The sequence below is a fragment of the Acanthopagrus latus genome, chromosome 5 (assembly GCF_904848185.1).
Source record: "Acanthopagrus latus isolate v.2019 chromosome 5, fAcaLat1.1, whole genome shotgun sequence".
Classification (NCBI taxonomy): domain Eukaryota; kingdom Metazoa; phylum Chordata; class Actinopteri; order Spariformes; family Sparidae; genus Acanthopagrus; species Acanthopagrus latus.
The window spans coordinates 8,351,808-8,374,577 of NC_051043.1; the positions used below are offsets into that span (position 1 = coordinate 8,351,808).

At 42.6% G+C, this 22,770-nt stretch overlaps 1 protein-coding gene across 2 annotated transcripts in view; it reads left to right on the forward strand.

Moving 5' to 3' along the window:
- The window catches only part of LOC119019880 (GDNF family receptor alpha-2-like), a 56,791-nt gene that overhangs the window by 14,645 nt on the left and 19,376 nt on the right, over nucleotides 1-22,770 (forward strand). For both annotated transcript variants that reach the window (XR_005075178.1, XM_037098825.1), the window contains exons 3-4: nucleotides 1,034-1,120; nucleotides 15,025-15,403. Coding sequence is in view for 1 of the 2 variants with exons in the window: in XM_037098825.1 (XP_036954720.1) it covers nucleotides 1,034-1,120; nucleotides 15,025-15,403 (466 nt within the window). In the remaining variant the exon portion in view is untranslated. The remainder of the gene's footprint in view (nucleotides 1-1,033; nucleotides 1,121-15,024; nucleotides 15,404-22,770) is intronic.

Sequence of the window (22,770 nt, forward strand, 5' to 3'; positions counted from 1 at the left end):
TTTGCAATGTGCATTCCCCTTTCAGTGAAATATCAACACAAAGCTGATGTTATGTTTTCTTTTATTCCTGATTGCTGACTCTTATTTGATGATAAATTATGTTCAGGGCACTACTTTGTGTTAACACACACAAATACACGTTTCACAGCAGCTTGGCCTATTCTAGGCCAATCTATTCCTATCTAGGCAGCCGTATAAGACAACGTTTTATCACCGTGAAGCATCTTTTTCCCAAAAAGCATTCTGAAAAAAACAAAACAAAAACAAAGCGCTATCAGTTGGTTGTATCTACTGATTGGTTGTCTGGGAAGCACGGTCTTGTACCAACAGGTTTAGGATTTTCTCGTTTGTATCAGCGGCCTCCAAACCTTCCTCCTCACAACACCCTCACTGTGTTTCTGTTGGGATCAGAATGCAAAGCTATTACACACTGGAGGGTTTGTCTCAATCACACCGAATGGCTATGAATTTTAAATGCGGGATTAGGGCCTACAGAGACGCAGGCACATGGGGGAGACTCAGTCAGTGGAGTGCTAATTTGATTTTTAAATTTGGACTTTTTTGTTTTTTGCTTTTTGTTTTTTTTACAAATGTCTCTGGCAACACTTTGTTAACAGGGAAGAGTCACTACTCCTGCTCTGGTCCTTCAATGTAGCCACAGCAGGAGCACATCTTCTTTCCCAGAGGAAATGATGTGACCATGAAGAACGTCCTGTCTTCCCTATGAAAAAAATTATAGGAAATTACATCACCACAGCAAATTACATTTAAATCCAAAACATGCACTCACTTGATCTATCAAAGCAAAAATAAAAAGTGTTTCTGAAAAGGAAACGTGAACTGAATGTCCTCTCTGTTGTTGTGTCTTTATAAGGACACTGGATCTAAAATGCATTCCTGCACATGTTTTTTTTGTAACGGTTTTTGATAGCCTGAAATGCTCAAATGATCTGCTTTGCCAGGAAGACAAAGTGCATTGAAGGTCATCCGCATGGGTGTTAATGAATCTTTGTCATCCTCACTGTTGTTTCAGGCGGAGACATGGATGACTCATCACCGTATGAACCCGTGGCACCAAACCGACAGCCTGACGTGTTTCGCTTGGCCTCCATCTCCTCAGGTATCACAGGTTTGATCTTTATCATATGAGTGGGAATATTTGTTTAAGAGAGGGTGAAACGGAGGTTCCTTCGGGAGAATAAACAGCAGCTGAGTGTCGATCTTTCCACGCTGGAATTCCACCTGTCCTTGGCCTTGCTTATCGTTTGATCTGCCTTGTGACATATGGCGGTTGCTGTCGGCTTGTGAGGTAAATTATAATCTCGCCGCGCTATCCCACATTTCTCCCAGCTATCGATTTGATTTTAGTTTGATTTCCTCATTGGTTTACTAATTAAACAGCCCAGCACTCAGCAGGGGAGTCTTTGGTCTGCTGTTTAATTTACTGTTTATTACCGTCATGGTAACACTAATCAATGGAGATCTTATTATAAAACACAGTTACAACTGTTAATGCAGCGCAGAGATACGACTTATACAATAGGAGTGATTGGACACAGACGCCTGTCCATTGCGAGAGCTGAAGGCTACAGTGGCTTCCAAATTCAATCATCCACTTCTGACATAAATTTCCGGAGGATGTTCTCTCTTTTTTTCTTTTCTTTTCTTTCTTGAGTGTCTTTTTTTTTGCCAAAAGCAATCTACAAACACTAAAGGCAGCACATTTTCCCTTTCTTTTGGTTGATGTATCTTTGATGTAGTTTTGTTTTATAACTGCGAGGTACAAAAAAGACACGCTTTCTGCATAATCCCCTTAGCTTGAAATCATCAGTGTATCACTTATTTTTGAAAATGCGCTTTTTCTGATATATTAAAAGATGAAGAGAGTACCAATTGATGTGGAAGAAGCGCAAGCTTTGATTACTTTGGAAATTTGAGATTTGATGGCCAACTGCCTTCCCTGATTTAAGTGCATAGCCATCCAAAAAGAACATTCAGAGAGTGAATACTTCCGCCAAGGCTGCAGAATCCTCAGAAATTTATATTTTTATTGAAAGAAAATGAAAAGAAGTTGCCTCTGGATTTGAGTTCCACCCTGAAATATTTATAGTCATAAACAATAATCCTGGTTTATGATTTTCAAGTTTTATTATTTAGACTTGTGGTTGAAGTGCCACCTATATGAAAAATCATTCTAAAGGAGCACATTCCAGAGAACCAGACTATCTTTTTAATGTGGTTACTCTCACGTGCCCAGCTTTTTCATTTAGGTTCACCTGTACATAATTTAAATAAACTCAACCATACACTTTAATTTAAATTTGCAATACATTATGGAAAAAATGTGAACAGGACTAAATGTGCAGATAAATGTTTTTCTTAATTTAAATCACAACACAAGCGATAACTGTATAACTGGAAAAAGAGATATGGGCTTTATTTACAAAGCCCATTCCCAAAATATCAAAATGCAGGCAATAAATGACAGGCGACAAAAAGGCAACCAGTAAAATCAAAGAACAAAGCAGAAAGAGACGGAGGACAAAACATGGAATGCTGAGAAAGACGGAGGGAGCAAACGCAGATGACGAGAGAAGAAAAGACACAGACTTAAAATACACAAGGGAGGAAAGACTAATTGGAGACAAGTGAAACCAGTAGGTAAATCAAAAAGGGCGGGATGAAACACAAGGACAGGAAGTGGGAAGTAAAACGCAACACACAAGGATAGAAAAAAATAACACAGGAAAACAACTAAACCAAAAAACAATAAAAAAAAGAATGAAATTGCAATAATCTCCATAGTTAGAACAAATAAATACATTTAAATTTTATGTAAATTACAAGAGAGTGGACGAGAGAGAGGGAGCGTGCAGAATACGGACAGAAGTGTGGGCGTAATACAAAAACTTCCAGTGTTACTCTAAAATTCTCTTGTTTTTGTTAGTTAAGTGTTTGAACTAAACTGCAAAATTAATTCCCTACTAACTGAATGTGTCCAACGCAGGTCAGTCTGTGTCTCCTGTAGGAAATCACTGTATCCTAATTACAGTGTCCTGATGTGAATTAGGCACCTCTAACTCTGCTGATCAGTAGGCCAGTTCAAAATGAAGGGAACTGAATTCTACAGTTGCGATGTCTCAGTTTCTCCGATTTGCAAAATCAGATCTGCCAAATTTTAAGCGCGCTGTGCCACCGATGAAAATGTTAAGTTGTACAATGGATTTTCCTGCCGTGTCCGGGAGCCCTGCATGTTGGCAGCACTGCACCAAGGAAACAGTTGGCGAATGGCCAAACTGAGCAACATTTTATTGACTGTTACTGATAGTTTTGAGATGCCCTGCTAACTAACACTCAAGCCAGATCATAATAAAGCGTACAGATGCTTATCTTTAGCCCACCAGAGTATAAGTACAAGTGCTCTGGCAAATCAAATAGCGCAGTACAGTGCACCTCCACATATTAAGATACAACAGGGGACTCATTACTGTATCCATTTTGCTTCAGCTGTTTCCTCCACTCTCTCCAAGGTGAAGTATTGGATTTGCTCTCTGAAATCTGTTTAGCCGCAAGCTTTCCTCATTATTTATCATTTTTGAGGAGAGAGTAATTGATTGTGGCGCTGAGAGGAAACCACAGGCAAAACAGATAAGTAATTACACACTTGTTTCATGGAAATACTTCTCATTTCGATCACTAAACCACATAATAGTATTCATAATCATGTCTATAAATGTTAAACTGTATGGAGACCCAGGGAATATATGATATCTGGTCGGCTGATGAGGACAGGGGAATGTATACTCTCCAAGAGGCAAGGTGGGAAATTGAAAAATAATCTCCGCTATTTTAAAAGTTTTTTGTCTGGGGGGGAAGATAAGGGGCAGAAGTTGAGATAGAAATGAAAAATAATTCTATACTACTGCACGCACTCACACTCTGGAGTTAAATTAAACAGACCATATGGAGACTGTGATTCTGCATTGCCCCAAGTGATACCTGTAAAACAATTTCACACAGCCTCTCCTTCTAATGTAGTCGGAGCCGCAAATTGTTACAGATCTTCAAACTGAAAATTTGCATTCACTGTACACACACACAGACGAAAAGACAATGGCCACATTTAACCCCCTGGGATCTGTCCCTGCAGTGATCGCAATATAGCCAAGGATGGCCTCGTTAGAAAGACAGCAATGAATCCTGCTCCTCCCCTGCTCCTCCTGCCCCGGCTTGGCTGGCGGTATACACCTGCATCAGCAGCATTTCATCACCTCGCTTCGCAGCACAGTTGCATCCAGAGCCAGTGTCCTCGTCACGCCACGTCAGTGGCATTTTTCCACTGATCCCGGTGCTGTGGGGCACAGTGTGGTCTCTAAAACCCTGTTCCTCCACCCCTGTGTGCCATGCCTCTCACCACTAAAGGGTTACTTTGTGTTGTGACAAGGTGGACTGCCTTTAGTGTCACAAAAGCGGCATATTTCTGCTGCCACTGTGCTGACAATGTGCCAACTCGGAGAAGCTACTGGAAGTAGCTGGGTGAAGGAGCCAGCGAGGTTACCGGGTAACAGAAATAAAATGCTTACTGACTCCCACGCACAGTAAATATTGTTTTTTCCAGAGAGGAGATTCTACTCGGTTTTTCCGTAGACCTTTCCATACAACTGCTTTAAATGGACATGAAGCCCAAGCTGACACAGTTAGGCTCGCTATCACATGGTAGAAATGAGTTCCTCAGCCCATCCAAGACGTGCAGCATGAGTTGGATCCTGTCACATTGTGGTCCACTATTTCTACATGCTGCTTAAGAAGGTGCGTGTCACTATATCATGCTGCTGGTGTCTGGGCAGAGGGCATGTCTATCTGATGAAGGAGATGATGTTAGACCGGGGAGCAAACATATAAACAGGACAAAACTGACACCTGACTGAAAGTAGAAATGACCTGTGGTTACCAGCAAGCAGGAATGCTGTTAGAAACACTGGTGTTCTCCTTTGGGAGTGCTCTTGACAGCACCAGCGCGCACAGTATATACAGCACTCACTGCGAACAGCTGAGCCTGAAATATGGTGATGGTTAACATGCTGTAAACCTGCAGTTCTTTTAAAGGCTCTGTAGCAGTTCAGCCCAGTGAAAACTGCGGTATGTAGTTTGGGGGAAGAAATTCAAAAACAGAGAAAGATCTTCATTGACTTGTTTTTTTAGGCCCAAATAAACTAAATAAATAAACTGACAACACTCTTTGATACGGTTTTAGTCTGCTTTATAGTTGGCAGACCCTGCAACCTTTCTAGCTTCAAACAGTGTTCAGGGGACCTTATTTACCTCCGAGAACAGCTTGTTTTTTTTTTTCAGTTATGGAAAAATATAAGTATTTCTGTGTTTGTATTACTACCTCGATAGTAAGGTAGTAGTTGTAAATATAAAAATTCAGTCAGAGTCAGAATTTCCTCTCTAAAACTACACACTGCCCCTTTAAAGCTGTAATAGTCAGATTCTGATCTCAAAAAAAGAGTTTAATCTCACTTTGAAGATACCCAATGTGAAAGTAAGTGATACATTGAGCACTATAGACAACACTGTGTGGAATCTTAAATAAAGCAGAAATGGAAAGATCCAGCAATACCGCAAAATATGTTTGTTGCCGTAGGGAGCGAGTGAAAAAGTGATTGAGCGAGGGAGAAGAAGATTAGACAACCTCTGCCCTTATTATCAGTGCCTGAGCTGAAAAACTACTATCACAGTGAAAACCGTCTAATGGGAGACGCAAAGGATAATGCGGCAAATTTACAGGGCGCATGTAAAGTGCTTTGCACAGGTTAAGCAGCAAAACAACCACAGTGCAGGGCAAAGACCCTCGATGGGCAATAAGAGGATTGTCTCTAACATCAGCACTTTGGCACAATCTACCGGTAGTTCCATTTTTTTTATGACTTCCACCACCATTTTATTAACTTGTGGAGGTAGTACTTTTTTCTTTCTATTTAAGCTTGTGACAGATCCAATCTGGTGCACCATGACTGAATCAGTCAATCATATTACATACATTACCTGTCAAAGGAATGACGCCATAAATTGTAGCCTGAAAATACAAAAATATCATCAAGAATGAATCAAGTTAGTGGTCCATCCTAAACTGACACTCCTCCTCAGTGGAGGCAGGAAGACTATGAAGACATGCGTTTAACTTTTTGTCAGTGGAAACATCTTCATCATCAAATGATAGGGAGTGCTGACTGAGTCTTTCCCACAGGAAATCTATTGATAATCACTTCTCTCCCCCAAAAAACCCGCTCCAAGAATTGAGTGTAATAAGTGATATTAATGCATATTTCCCCAGTTCTAATCAAATTGGACTAAACACCGGTGGGAATATAACAAAATCAAACAAAAAGATGAAGCATGGAGATGCTGCAGGAAGGCAAATTTGTCTCCTTTATACTCTGAATGAAAGACATCACATTGCCGCACCAGGTTTAGTTAGTTCAGAAAATGAATCACCTTTGAGAGCTGATGTTGTCCTGCTAGTTTGTTTGATGCGTGCGGGAACCCTTTGTTTCTCAGAGACACTGAATATTCATTAGCATTGCTGTAAGTATTGCCAGAATTAGCCAAGAGGCTAGTTTTTAATCTTCCCTTCCCCCTTCTCCCTGGCCGGATGCACAGTTGGCAGCCTAAAAGCTAGAAACAGGTTTAAAACAACAATCATGATGCAAGGCATGTCAGTTACAGTGAATAGTGAAAGAAGACATGGGCAGTAAAGCAGAGCTAATTGTGGGACAGCACAGCAAAGTCAAACAACGAGCAAACATACAGTAAGCACAGACATGATGTGTAAGTAACAGAACCTGTTTGCATACTTGCCAACCCTCCCCCATTTTTTGTTGCCCTCTCCTGAGCAGAATTCTTATATTTCTTCTGATTTATGACAGTTTTTATCACTTCGAAATGGAGAGGAGAAAGATTAGTTAAACCAGCTTCAGACGCCCTGGAGAGACAAATGCACATTTCTTATGCAACGAAAGGGGATGTCAAATCGGCCACGTTAGTTTTTTCTCTCAGTCGTGGGAGTTGCTCTGCGTCGATCCCCACAGAGAGGCTGTCAAACACAGACACAGACTCTCCAAAGGGCGGAGCAGAAAGTGAATGAATGAATGAGAAAAATCACTTTACACCGCAGATTTATGCAAGTTAACACTAGATGGTGAATCAACCTGTGTTTTTCTGAGACTTACAAAGCAAAATTGAAATTATTTGACATAGAAATGTTGTTGTTTGGTTATTTGTATTCTTTACAGATGCAATATGTAATGATTTTTATTGAAAACACAAAAATGTACCTATAAGTATTGTGTTTTAATACATCTACTGAAGTTAGCATGCCAGCCAGCTAGCCCCAGCCTGTCCCAGCTCCAAACGCCAACACTCTGCCGATGCTAGCTGCTGGCTAACTGAGCTAACTATCTAACAGCAGTTACAGTTGGCAGCGGTTAGTGGTTGCTGTGGTGATATGTTGCCCCCTGTTTGTTTTTATTATGAATTTGACAGATGGCCGGTATTACATATTGCACCTTTAAATATCACCAAAATGCAGGAAACACAGTCCTTGAATCTCTTTGTTTTCGGGGGTTCGGACCCCCAGAGCCCCACTTTAGCTATGAAATCCATCCTCTTTTTGAAGCCTCAAGGTTGGCACATATGCTTAAATTTTTAATGCATCAATGAATTGTTTGCTCTATAAATCACAGTTTGAAACTCAAAGATATTCAGTTTACAATTATAGTTTTTCACATTTCATAAGCTGGTAAAATTCATGCATTCCTGGAGAGCAAAATTCATGGTACTAGAGTTACGATGCACAACCACGGTTTTCTTGGTTTTAGTTGCTGTACAAGTCAATAACCCTCTACTCAAATCAATAAAAAGGATGTGGGAGAGAATCCCTCCCCCCACAATGAACCAGTACCCTTATCAAAGCCCAAATGAATGCTGCATTACATACGGCATACAGCAGCAAGATATCATTGACTGTAATTGTTAATATGCTCCATGTGAAATATATTCTGTTCTCTTGACCCAGCGCTGAGCTAATTAACTTATTAGGAGCAGAGGGCAGCATAGAATCCTGCATTCAGGGGTCCCTCTAGGAATTAAGTTTAACATCCCTTAGTTAGACCTTCTAACTCTCAGCACTAAGCCTCTCACCTCTCAGCGCAGTGTGCCCACCATCCAATTAAATCCAGAAAGCTGTTTCTACAGCTGGGGGAAAAGGACCAGTGCAACAGCCGTGCTCAGCATGCTGTTGAAATGTTCGACGTTTTCACAATGTCCTCATAACAATTACTATTACTTTGGCAAACACTAAGACCTTTGTTTTTTTGTGTGTGTGTGTGTGTGTGGTCTAAGTGTATCTGTGCACACTTTTTGTCTGTGCAAGATTTGTCTTGTGTATTCTTGGGAGTGTGCCCATGTGTATTTACATTACTTTGTTTATGTGCTTTCTTATTCTGTGTGAATTTTTTAATCAGTTTACCCTCAGTCCAGCCTTAGCTTGTGTCTCTCAGCGGGTCATTAATGAGGGTTGCTGTTCAAAGCTCACTTCACAGAGAGCCTTTGTAATAGTCAGCGTTTTTCTAACAAGTTTGAATTAAACAACAGTGGATAATCCACAGAAGATGTTTGTTTTTTTAGTTTGTGAGTGCATTTAGTTATTCCCTTCTTGCAGTGGTGCAGGACGTATTCGGATCTGTTTATAAAAAGCATTAATACCATACTGCAGAAACTGAACATTGAAAGTACAACCAGGACAATGTGCTTTAGATCATAGGTGTCATTTCTTTCTGTGGACGCTGCGGACGGTTTTTGGAAAATTGGGAATATTGTCCCTTTTTAAAGGGGTAATTTGTGAAATGATTGGACTGATTAGCTATCTAGCAAAAATAGCCTGGGTTTGCAAACATATTAAGATCATTGTGTCTCATCTGATAAATGCTACAGCACATAGCCCAGTAAGAGAGGCATGGCAGTGCTGCTAGTTAGATTTGAGATCTAACTTTGTAAACTCTGTTTCTCTAATGTTAAAATAGTCTTCATCATTGAATTAACAAGGCGGTTTAACTTAGCATCTAAAAGATTAGGTTGATTTATTATCTTAAAGCAACATTATGAAACTTTTTTACTTTAAAATAACAGCTGCAAAATCATTGGTCATCCTGAATGTTGTTATCGGTGGTGTAGCTGTTGTGGATGTGACGCATATTGATGACTTCACATGTGTCATTAGTGTTGTTTTTTGCTGTTTTTTATTGATGACTCTGTAGTAGCCTATGCTATGCTCTTATGACCATTATGCATGTATTCTCTGTTTATCTCTGACCTCATAACAATCATCCCTCCATTACATTGGATAAACTTGCCTATGCAGACGACTGTTGAAAACATTTTTTTTCTCATCTGAGCCCTCATGTCCCCACCGCTTTTCCACATAAAGTAACACCCTTGTTTAAATTGTAAAGTACTTAATGCAGACAAATGTCCCACATGATAATATATTATGCTGCTCAGTGTTTGCTCTAATTGTTTTGTAACAGTGGTGGCAGTGGGTATATTTTTGTATTTGTTCCACATCCATCCCTGCTGGTCTGTGTTGGTTCAAGTGCTATAACTGGCTGCAGCACTAATATCGCTCATAATTAGTCACTTGACCATGATTAACGGCCTACATCTATGCAGGAGGTCTTGTGCTTATTTGTGTGAGGTTTTTTTTTGTTTGTTTTGTTTTGAGATGAGATGATGATTCAATTTACCATTTTACCTAGCTGTGGTGGTGATGTTCCTACTGCAGTGGTCTGAATGTACAGGAAACACAGTGTTTTTGCACATTATATCAATAGATTATTATGACTGATGGATTGATGTTAAGAAATATTTTACTCTTGTAATTGGGTAAAGTAGACCTGATTATGTGTTATGGGGCTGTTCTTATAAATTAATCTCATTTTATTTTCTCCATTCACTGATAAATTCTTTGTTTCATGATAATTAGGAAAATTGTGAGCAATGCCATCACAATTACACAGATCCCAATATTTGTGAAAGAAATTGGTAACAAAACTAGCATCAAATGATGTATTGACTCACCTGCCAGATAGTTTAAATGGGCTCTGTGTAATAATTTGTATCAATTTACATGTATTAATCACTTTTTTTTACTGGCCATATGTGAGGAGATTGTGGGAGGATGTGAAAAATGAGACCTTCCCCTTGTCTCTCTGCTGACTTTACAGGCCTGTGCACGATTTATTCAAGCTGTTTAATGCTGCTGGACTGTGAACATATACAGCATACTGTATACAGTGACACACACAACGACTGGCGTCCAGCACGACCAGAATTTTTGTATAATTATTTATCGCTATTTATGTTGAGATTTATAGGAAATCATCATATTTTCTAAGTTCCTTAGCTATCAACTAAAGTGGCAGGAAAAGAAAAGACTAAAAGAAAGTACCTCAAATTTGTACCTGAATACAGTACAGTTCTCTACTACTTGCCTGCTGGTAATGAACAATAAAGTAGATTATTGATTAACATTGTGCAGGTTTGCCTGGCACACACACATACAATATAATTATTTCAATACATTATGCTATACCGGCACTGATGGCTGAAGGAGCTCAACAGCATGCATATTAAGACTGAGGGGGGCCACTGCGGATGCTCCAGCTTTGAATTTCACCAGAGGAAGCTCACTCCTAAACAGCTCAAGTATTTAGGAAGTGTGTTTGCAATGATTTAAAATTCCTTTGGATGCCCCGTTCTCAACTCCACACATGCACACGCACACGCACACACACACACTTATTCTTACATGCAAATATTTAGTCTTAGTTTTTCCACTCCTGCTCACTCCCTCTTATCTGCACACTCATTTCGCAGCCATAATTTCCTGCTTAGGGGTAAATTCTCTCAAGCCCTTCAGAGCAGACAATTCCATGAACTCCACTGGTCTTCGTCTGATGACGTCTGTTGGTCTGACTTGCAAAGTAAGGCTCCAGGAACTGATGTTGTAGATCCAGCATGCCCTCTTCCACTCCTCAGGAAACCCCGCCGCAACACAGAGTACAGAGCTAATGACTGATGAGCCCTTTGACACGGAAATGCTTGACATGCTCCTTGGGGTCCGGACTAAAGACTTCCCTAACAAGCTCTCGCACACTCACCCAGGGCCATATTAAATCCAAACTTTGGCACCTTTCCTAATTACTGAGAACATACCCGGAGCCAAGAGCCTCTTCCTAACCTGGGCTGAACTCCCCTCTGCAGCGCAGCGTCCCTTGAGTACGGGATGATATATGAAATGCAGAATTCAAATTAGGCTGACAGAGAGCAATTACTGGGGAAGCAAGATCCCTTCTTCCTTTCTTTGGGAAAAAGAAAAAAATCCAGATACAGTGTACGTGAACATTTTATCCCCTTCTTGTCATTCATATGTGCTCCCTCCACCTGCGTCACCTCCCTCTTTCTCTTTATTATCCCTCTTTCTTATTTCTCCCTGGAACACAGGTCTTAGGTAATTCTCTGTTTCTCTCCATCTGTCTCATCTTCCCCGCTTCCCTCTCACTTCCCTCGTTCTCTTTCCCTCCCTGCGTGCGAGTGTGTGTGCTGAAAGAATAGATGGTTATTCCCACTACATTGCCATCAGTGGGGTCTAATTTATGACGCCCATAGAGCAAAGAGCCCTATTAAAAGCCTATTTACAGTCGAACGGCAGGATCACCAAAAGCAACAAGCTAAATGTTATGAGGCCACAATTTCCAATGCACACGAGGCAGTCGTTAGTCAACAGAATCCGACAATTTGAAAACTTTTATTGTGAATTCCTGCTTTTCCATTCCCAGAATCAGCTGACGTCATGATACACGCGTGGGTTAAAACGTTAGCTTATTCTGCCGCCAACAAGTAGTAATGGGATAAACATTATTCATGGCCTTTCCTGCGCTCAATGACACTGATCGTCCTGTGTGTATTACATCCATTAATCAATCAATGCTCCCAGCCGCCAGTCTATATGTTCGTTCGTCCAGCCAAAGCCTCGCGTGCTCATTAGTGTATCGTGCAGTCGTGGAGGTGCCTTAATAGATATACGTGTAAGCTATTGTGATGCCGAGAGCTGTTGATGGCTCGGGTTAATTATTCTGAGCACACAAGTCGCACATCTTCCCTGAATTAGGCTGGATTAATTGAAAGCTCTCCAGCATGTCTCTGTAAGTGGCTGTCCAATCTGTTAGTCTGTGTCCTCTCATTTCATCGCTCTATCTGTCATGATCAGCCACTGTAATCAACTGCTCAAGTCTCCTCTCCCCTCTTAAAGCTTTTTCCATTTTTACATGTCTCGTATCATTAGCTTATCAACCCCTTTTCTCCTCGCGTTATGGCGGAATATGTTTGCCGAAAACCGGCGTTGTAATGCACTTGGAAAATCAATTATAACTCTGTAACACAATACCACCTCATTTCCCCTCCCATCTCCACTTTCTTCGCTTCCTTCCGTCCTCCACCCATCCCGCTCTTGCTATCATCCTGTTTGTGTGTAAGCGCGTCAGAGTCAAGCCCATCAAGTGGGCTTTGTGTCTTATGCTTCGCCCCAGGACATCTTTTTGGGTTGAGCACCAAATTCAATCTCAGCTCCCCAATCAGGGGTAGTAAAAACTCGTCCATGGCCGTGGCTTCAAAAGCTGCTTCAGCCCTGCTTGGTCAGATAAATCTTAGTAGCTCATCCTTCTCCTATACTCTTTTCATCCCGGACCCCCCGGTGGCCCACATTAGAGCCTGCAGATGGCCAGGGGAGATTTAGGAGCTGCAATCCATCAATGTAATGTAGCCTGAACCACTGGACAGCCGTCCCGCTAACCTCTCCTCCAGCTGGGCCGCACTGCACCCGCTCAGGCCCGCTTCAGCCAAGCTTGGCCCACTTAAGTAAAACTTTTGGCCCTGCTTGGGCCTTCATCGTGCCCAGTGCCAAGGTCAGCCCTCCTTTGTAATCACAGATCAACTGAGCTGCTCCTCCGTGACAAGGTTAACTAATTGTCTCATCCCACTGAGAAGGTTTGATGCTTGTTACTGTCGCATAAGTAAATGACGGAGGCACAATACTGCCTGCCTTTTCAGACACTTACACTAACAAGGCTGAGTCTGTTCTGCTGCCAGACATCTGTTGTGAAGTGTTTATCCTCTCCCCTCGGAGAGTGCAGGGATAAACAAGTTTCGTTTGATGACGCGATGATGTCTTATTTTAATGAGTCATAAAAGGGAATGCACTTATTATTCGAACAAAGAAGGGAAGGTTCTCCCCGGTGGCCCATGACGAGCACTGTAAGAGACGGCAGTATTTTCAACATTTCCCGAACTCGACACATGTCTTATGACGACCTGCCTGTTTGTCAGAAGCGCCTGCAACATTTAACCTTGACACATCTATGTGAAAGGCCCGGTTAAAAGAGAGCCAGATTAAGTGTGCTTTCTGCTTTCTGTGATGAACTCCTGATATTCGGCTCCTCTTCTTCTTCAGTGGCAGTGAATTTTATTTTATCTGGCGTCATCTGAAGCCCCCAAATCACTCATTTTGGGGCTTTGCTTATTTTTTCCACTCCTTTTGGTATGTGATGTGTTCTATGTATCCCCATTTCTAGGATTGATAACGTGCAATGCAGCCCTTGGAAACAAAACAGCATCTCTAGCACACCCCTCTAAAACAAATGGTCTTCTTCCAGCTCCAGGCTGTCTGATAGACACAGAGTGAGATTGGTTCTGTTGAATAAGAGATGAATCTCTCTGGGTGTCACCATGCCGCTACGACCTCTGAAATATCATTATCTACAGGGGAGGGAGGTTAACTTCTCTAATATAGCCTGAATGCAAGAGAGGGATGCCACAAGTGAACATGATCCTGCTTTATTACTGGTATATCTCAGGAAAAGGTGTGTTTTTGTCCCGTCGCTGTGGTGTATGTATCTCAGAACACACACCTAATGACATAATCTGTTTTCCACAAATATGATGTGCAGCCTGAGGGGTAATTGCAATGTTTCAGTTTTTGATTACACCGGGAAAAATAAATAAATAAGGGAACTTAATCTTCTACTTGAACTGTCCAATAAATGAATCACAGAGCTCGGTGTCTTACAACAGCACGGAGTCTTTGCCAAGTCCTTGAGCTTAGCATGTTTTCTGCAGATGCTACAGTATTGAGTATTGTTTCCCACCGACCAGCGTTCACATCGATACACTTTCTCGTCAATATTTTCCCAAGAACTCCCGTTCGCTTTTACATTATTTCCATGAAGCTAGCAAAGTACCGTGTTTATTCCATTATGAGTCAAATAACAAAAGCATCTAATTAAATTGGATTTCTATTAAATCTATGGTAAAATAATGGACTGATATTGCTTCATAGAATTACCTGGAAATTAATAGTTTATTAACATCCAATTTGGAATCATAGCTTAATTCATTCATATTTCACTCAAGGTCTGAAACAGCGTGAATCAATTATTCAGGTGGAGTGGATGTGGGCTAGCTGCAGGCGTTCCTCCAGTGGTTTACTGTTGGTGTGTGAAAAACAGAAGCAGCACAGATGATATTGAAGATTCTCCTGCTGCGCTCAAGTATAACATTTGCAGTGAACTCCCCGACGGGTGGAGATGCAAGGGTTATTGTTTTTTTTGTTGATCGTGCTTTTCACCTGAGCCGACGGTAAACCGTGTCAGAGTTATGATGTGGAGTCAGAGGATGAATGGGAAGATTTTTGATCCCTCTGTTGTGATTGTATTTGATCCAGGTTGTGTTTGTTTAAATATTAACACGCAGGCAGAAACTAGGATCATAAATTCAAACTACTTATTCCCTATGGAAATACACGTAATAGGAGTGAAATCCAAAGGAATATTTTCAGTGTGTCAATTTATCGTGCGGCTGAAAGTGATTTTAAGCACTGTGAACCTCATTTGTTTCTCTTTTCTTTGTCAGGGATGCACACAGTTGCCCCAAAAGGTTTCCACTGCCTCGACCCTGAGAGGAACTGCAATCCCTGTCTTGATGCGGCCAAAGCCTGCAACCTCAACGGAAGCTGCAAGAGGCAGCGCTCCGCCTACATCGCTACCTGCAGCAAGGAGGACCCCAACAAGGGTGAAACCTGCAGCAAGAAGCGCTGCCACAAAGCGCTTAGGTTGTTCCTGGACCGCGTGCCCCCTGAGTTCAGCCACCGGCTGCTCTTCTGCCCCTGCCAGAGTGAAGGTTGTGCAGAGCGACGCAGGCAGACGATTGTGCCTGATTGCTCCTATAAAGATAAGGAGAAGCCCAACTGTCTGGAGCTACGGAAGGTCTGCCGCCAGGATTCTCTCTGCAGGTGCGGGAACGGGAAATGGTGGGGGGATGGAAGGTCGTGGGTGGCGGGGGGGAGTGTCCTCTGCATGTGTGTGAGGGGTGGCAGGGCATACATTCAATTTATGTGCATGCATGTCTGCGTGCATGCATTTTGTTTTCTTGGCTCGATGGACAGATTTTTGTGCCGTGCCGCCACAGACATCCGAAGACTCATAATCATCTTCTTGTATTCATGAAAAACGAGAAAGAAGAAAATTGAATCCGTGCGTTAGAGAGAATTCATGTTTGATGGTAATTTCATCCTTCCCGTGGCATCCTAAAGTTGTATATTCCTCCGCGGTAACTTTGCCAGTGAAGTAATTAGACTTTCAGGGGAAGCTCGGGCTATTAGACGCAGGATGAAGATGTGAGGCTAAGTTAAAGGGACAACGCTCAATTAAGCTGAACAAAACATTAGTGGATCACGGTGGCTGCACGGGGGCCTCTATTGGATTCAAGCGGCCGGATTCAATTCACACCTACCCAGCCGTGACATGTTGCCTTGTGTTAGTGCTGCTGAGAGCAGGTGAAACACAGCGATTGCACTATCAGCCAAATCAGCTGTCAAGATCTTTTTAACCCCAAGAACATGTGCTGTGTCTGGCCATCAATAGGCTGCACACCCAGCTGGATGAAGAGGATGTGCGTTCATTAGTCTCAAGGCAAAAAAAAAGAGACATTTGAATAATTCTAAGCATTTAAAAGCTAATTTATGTGCCTAATGGAGTTCGACCGAGTGTTAAACCCTTGAAAGCTCACTACTAAAAATAATACTGAAGATGAGAGAATTATCAGAAGGGGGAAAGTTTTTTGCTACTTTTTCATGTCTCGGTGTGACAGATGACAAGGCAGTTGATCGGGTCCTGACAAGAGTTTCAGGGTTTAATTCTCCAAAAAGTGACACTCCCACCTCAGTAGTCATGGAAGACGGTAGCACCATGCCTGGTTCGTTAATCACAGTAACTGCCTGATAATTAGACACCAGACACATCTCCAGAAAAGTACTTCACATTATTGTCAAAAAGGCTTTTTTGACAACCATTTTTGGGTGGGTCTGTAAATAGTAACTCTGAGCACCGGAGCGCACCCTGCCAAAATAACCAAAGCTTTTTCTCTAAATTCAGAGCCCTGTTGGAATGTGCCGTCAGAGCGCCACATTCTCAGAGGGACAGAGCGCGCTCTGGGCACTGTGTCTGAGGAGATGGAGCAGCAGAGCGCCAAGCCCCAGGAGCAATCACCGTTTCATGAACAGTTGAAATGGCAGTCCTTTGCTAAATGTAGCAACGGTGGACTGATGGGTGAATCAACAGAAATAATTCAGCACACATGCAAAGAAGAGTGTGCTGTTTGTGTGTGTGTGACATTAGGCAACTCTTACAAAGTGTCCTGGATGTCTCGAACTTACTTTCAAAGGCCTGTCCTTACCGCAGAGTCGCATCAGCTGTAAGGTTTTCATCCTCTTTGCCGTTGACAAGCTCTCGCACAAGAGGCGATACATTTTGTATTATATAACATATCGATAGGAAAGTTTATCTTGCATCTATTTTCTGATGGTTGACTTATTAATTCATATGGAAAGAGCATGTTCTACTGCTTTACAGCCACAGTCTCATTTTAGTGTAGCTGGACAGGTACAACAGGCAGAGGTGAGAAGTAATGAAGTACACATATTCGTTAATGTAAATAGGTCAATTTTTTGGGTATCTGTACTTTACTTGAGTATAAATTTTTCTGACAACTTTTTACTTTCTACTCTCTACACATTCTCAAAACAGGCTCCTCACTTTAGTTTTAATGCATTTACACTTCAACCACCTCTGCAAATCACCATATTTGCAGAGGAAGAAAGAAAGAAACAAACAAACAAACAAACAAACAAAGATCTAGTTATGAAGGACATCTTATACATGAAGTGCAGAGGCCAGAGATTTTATTTTTGGTCTGGACGAATGGTTGACAGGGTGTTTGAAACACTCGATAAATGGTCTCTACGACATGAAAAAAACATCAGTGGCTCCCTTAAAAGAGAATTTTATTTTTTCTAAGCTCGGAGGAAAATTTCACATCACTCAACCACACTGAAAGGACGGTTTGGGAGATTCCCAGGTCAGTGATGGCCTTCTGCTGGCTAAGGAAGTGTCATAAAGGCAATTATGTCTCCATTTTGAACTGCGCATCCCGAGGGCTCTGATGGCTCACCAGGTAGGGCACCGAATTGTTGCAGGTTTGGACAGGACCAGTGTGCATGTGTTTTTGATGTCGTTGTTTGCTTGGATGTGACAGATCTGTAATGAATCTGTTTAGGTCACTAAATTGATGTGAGTCATAGTCATAAAAGGCATCCCTGAAAACATTTTGTGCCACTTTTGCATCACTCGTTGTTTGGCTCTATTTTGGGTTCACCGGCCAGACTCCTGTGACAGGAAAGACTTGCAGTCACGTGAATTTGAAATTAGCGTTGCTAGCCACACACGACACCTCCTTGTGAGAAGTATATCTACGGTGCATCGCATCCATCCATTGAGGTTTCCATTGAGGTTAGCAGCTGTCGAGGCTGAGTGCTAATGGCCGAAACCCAATCCCTCTCCAACAACACTAAATCCGACCACCGCGCCGCGAGAGGAGGGAAACTCTATCACCTGCTCTCCGATTTATGATTGTCTTCATAATTACCTGCTTGCCTGCATTGTGTAATCTGTTTTCAGGCTGAGTTGCTTTCTTTGACCTTTAGGCCCTGTGGTGTCTGCTGTGCTCCTCCTCATTGAGAAAGATGAAATAGAACGTTAAAGCTCATTATCGGTGGCTGCGTACTGCCCCACCGAGGTCAACAGCTCGATGAGCCCGCACACACTCGTACAGTGCGGACACACGGCGGCCCGCATACACACCCATTCGGCGGTCACGTGCACGCTCGCACAAACACGCGCCTCCACTTGGAGCTCGAACGTGACTCTAATAATCTGCTGTTTGGGTGGTGCATTCTCCTGCAGTGAATAAGAGAATGTCACAGCGATTCAATTAAGCTGAGATGTCATTGGTCAGTGCTGGGCTGACAATGCTCTCTGATTGGCGATTTTATCCTGCCTCGAGGCGTCCGCAATCACCACCATCCTGTGAGATATTCTCAACGTGTCCTCTGTCCGTCTCCGTGTCCTCTATCCGTTATATGATGTCAGGCATCCTCACAGGACGGCCCTGCGTCCTGGAAGACCTTGGTGGTACTTGATCTGATAATTTATCCAGGCGTGGCATTAACCAACGCGTCATGTTCTTAATTTGTCCGGCACCTTCGGTATGTTGTACAAACAAATTGAATTTAAAAGTTATTTGTCATGCTAATGGAGGCAATGTCCACAAATTAGGGTTTGTTTGGTGCAACCTTGGAGATAAAAAAACAAAAAAAAAAACAATTGTACAACACTAAAAAGAGCTCTCGATAAAACTTTTCAGAAACGTAAGTCCCAGCACACTGAGGTATAACACCAGAGGAAACTTTCCTGGCTCCATTCTCCCCTCTCAGAGATGTGTTGATAAAAGCAGGGGAAGATCATTCAACGACAGGCCTGCCTCCCCTGGGGACGCCTGTCTGACTCCAAAGAGGGGAAACACAGCTAGCCCAAACCTATTTCATTTTAACACATGGGACGTTTTGAGGGAGGAGGGGGGAATCGGAGGAGGAATGAGAAGGAGGGAGAGATAATGAGACAGAGAGGGAGGAGAGGCAGGGAGGGTCCTGGAATCGATCCGGGCTGTAAAGCTACTGCAGCGGGTTGGAGGTCAGTGGTTTGGTCACACAGCTATGGATCTCCGCAGCAGACTCTGCAGGCCGTCTCAAAGACGAGCTTAACTCCTTGCAACACTCTGATGAAGAAAGGGTCACGGCTCAAAACACTTCCGAGCCAAGATGGACTTAAAAATGTATACTCGCTGATTTTACTTTTTATGTCAGACACTTAGGGTCCAGCAGTTTCTTTGCCTTATGCTATGAAAAATACCTTTCTTTTTTTTTTTTTTTAACTCTTTTTCAAGTTTTACCTTGAGCACATCGGATGCCAGATTGGCTGTGATTTCACCTTTGGAGACTGTTCAGATTGTTCCAGGTGGAGCCCAGAGCTCAATCAAACAAAAAGTAAATATTTGAAAGGATTTCAAATATATAATTTTGGCTAGGGGCTTAGGTGGCATATTGCAGTGAAAGATTTCATTCTCATCCCGGTCTCTGTGGAAGCAATTGTTGACACACTGTGTAGATCTAGGGACTTTAGATGGACAGAGAACAAGCATTAAACCGAGCTGATTTTATTTCTTGCACCTGGTTCTACTTCTGCTGCAGTTATTACATTACTTCCCCCCCTAATCCCGTGCAAACAGACAAAAACAGTCCTTCACATGTTTGTTGCTGTTCTCCAGTTTTCCTCACCTCCTCTCGTCTCAGTGTCCTCACCATCCTTCCAATGGATCCAACATCTATTCATTGGGGACTGCTGAGTCCAGGGAGTGACAATAGGCTATATTTAGATGTGCTGTTTTGGGTAGAGCGGTGTGAGCATATGTGGATGTATGCAAGCAGAGGAACTCCCCATCCATTTCCATGTCAGTTCACACAACGCTAGCCCAATGAAGCTTGACCCAAAGAGCATTGAGTTGTATGCATGTACTGTATTGATTGTCTGAACGATCAATGCAACACTTCTATCTTTGATTTATATCCCCTGGTCTCCAGGCTCACTGGGTGCTCTTTGATTGAGCTCTTTGGCCACTGGTTATCAAAGTGGGAAGCTGGGAGACAATCGATCACTGTACAGGTAACCTGACCCAGTTTGGGAGGTGTACTGTACCAGGCTGCCTTTATACAGAAAACTCTTGGGATACTCTTACACACACACACACACACACACACACACACACACACACACACACACTGCCCTAGATCAACAGTCTGCTCTGCTGTACCTGACAACTCAAACCTTCACTGAGGGGGAACAACGTGGGGAGAATGACCGGCCCAGATGGCAAGAGCTGAAAGAAATCGGGATGTTGCTGCACTTTTATCATCACTCTCTATCTCACGTTCACTCGCACACAGGTATGCCTGTCAGGACCCTCAGAGTATGCCCCGGCCACAAACCCCTCTCTAACCTCCCACATGCGGTCAGGTCTCAATGATATACAGTGACTCTAATGAGCAACCAAGACTTGACTGCGTGGAAACACATTCGCAAATTAACAACTTCTTCATGTGCGGGTGTAGCGGCAACTACGATATAAGTGCGTAATTAGAGTCGAGTATGTAAATTGTATGCAACCCAAATATGCCACAGGCTGAAACTCATGAGCTGACAACAACAGACAGCTTGCCACTATACATCTGAATGTGTGAACAAGGTGTTAACAATCACAGCTCCGTGCTTAAGCTGTTGTTGACTGATTTATCACAGATTTAACCTGAATCCAATCTTCAGGCTCATGTGTGCTCCCTTTACATAGGAAAATAGATGTGTCCATTTCAAACAATATAAATGTCACTGCCAGCATACTCCAATGCTTCTGCAGCACTGGCAGTAAAAAAAACACAACTAAAAAAAACTAAAACCAACTGCCTCTTTGGGAGAAAACAAATAATGCCTTTTCAGCAAGGATGTTACATTAAAGCCTGGATATGGTGTTGGAGGCAGAGCCCCACTCATTCCTATGAAAGCTGCTCAGTGGCTCATGAAGCACTCGCCTCAAAATGACCACGCTGTGGGGCTCATGGAGGGTACGCACTAGAGACTTCTTCTGCTTTTACACCCATGACTGCAGCTGCTATTAGCTTGTTAGCTCACTTAGCCATGTGGACAACCAGGGAAATGTTGGTGTTTTCAGCACTAGCACAAGAGCTTTGGAGAGCTGGAAGAAAAAGGTTGTCAGGTACGGGGCTAGCGGGTTAGCATGCTAACTTTGGTAGATTACTCTACAACATAATACATAGATGTTTTTGACATAATGTCAAAACCGTTGTTTCTTTCACATTCTGTTGGTGTTGATAAATAGCAGTTACTACACTCAGTCGAGGGCTTTTTTATTCCTACTTATAAAAAGTGATATGTTGTGGTTTCTTTCATGTGACAAATGTAGTTATTGTAAGTAGCTTTTGACAAAAGCGTCTGCTACATGCTTTAAACCCAAAATTCCCCAATCAAATTGAATAGGAAAAAAAGAGGTTTACAGGGGCTTGATATAAAGGGGTTCGGCTAAGACAAACAGCAAGAAACCTGCAGCTGCCAGGCAACTGAAAGGCAAACAAAACTGTTGCACAGAGAAGCTCGACCCTGATGCAGGTACTGTTGTTGAAGGTTGACTTTTGACCGATGCTCAACAGGGTTGTATAATGTTCACAATTTCCCTCAACTAGAACGATAAGGACAGCAAAGGAACATCAACCTAAACAGACCAGAGCTTCTGGCCGGCAAACTATTTGGATGAGGACGGCAGTGTGTCATGGACAGAATTAGACTGACGTGGGTGTCTTTCCCCACCTCTCTTAAGCCTTCACCAAAGGGCGTCATCACACCCTGATTGGCTATAAGGGAATGCTCCACGTTGCTTGCACTCATTAATTAGGAGCCAGTGTCCGCACTCTGCACACGTGTGATTTAAATCAGTTCAGGGGGATTTTGACATTAAAATGAAAATACCACATACAGAAGCTACAGGCAGACAGAAGACCCCATCTTTAGCGTGTGAGGAAGAAATGATTGCTCAAACCATCCTCGCTCTCAAGAAATCAAACTAACATGGTCCTGACAATGACAGAAATACAAAAGCACACAACATATTACAGACTTCGCTTCTGTGCTTCTAAAAGTCAGAGGAATACCTGGACTGTTTCTGTCTCCCCGGGTACAATAGAATAAATCAAAAGGAGGTGTCTTTCATGATAGTGCAAAGCTTTGATTTTGCAAGCGAAGCATGTGTCAGTTGGTGACCTTTTCTTCATACGTAGTACAGTTTGCTGCAGTGTGCGACTTTAATCAGGCCTCAGCTTCTGTGGAGACGTGCTCAGTTTGCTGGCCACACATGAGGAGCAGACATCGGGGCGAGAGGAAATCAAAAGACAGGGAGAGAGGAAGAGAGGAAGTATTAAAAGGGATGGGGCAGGAGCTGGAAAGAAAGAGTTGTGCATTTAATTCCAATACATGGATTAGTATATACCCATTTACTTTGCTAACCGTAATCTCTAAGGGAACATGGTATGGCAGGCAACTGCAGTCATTACCGACAAGACCTCATCCATTCCTTTACAATCGCTTCCTCCAATGGTCCCATATCTATTATTAATGCAGACATCATCAATAGGACTTCATACTT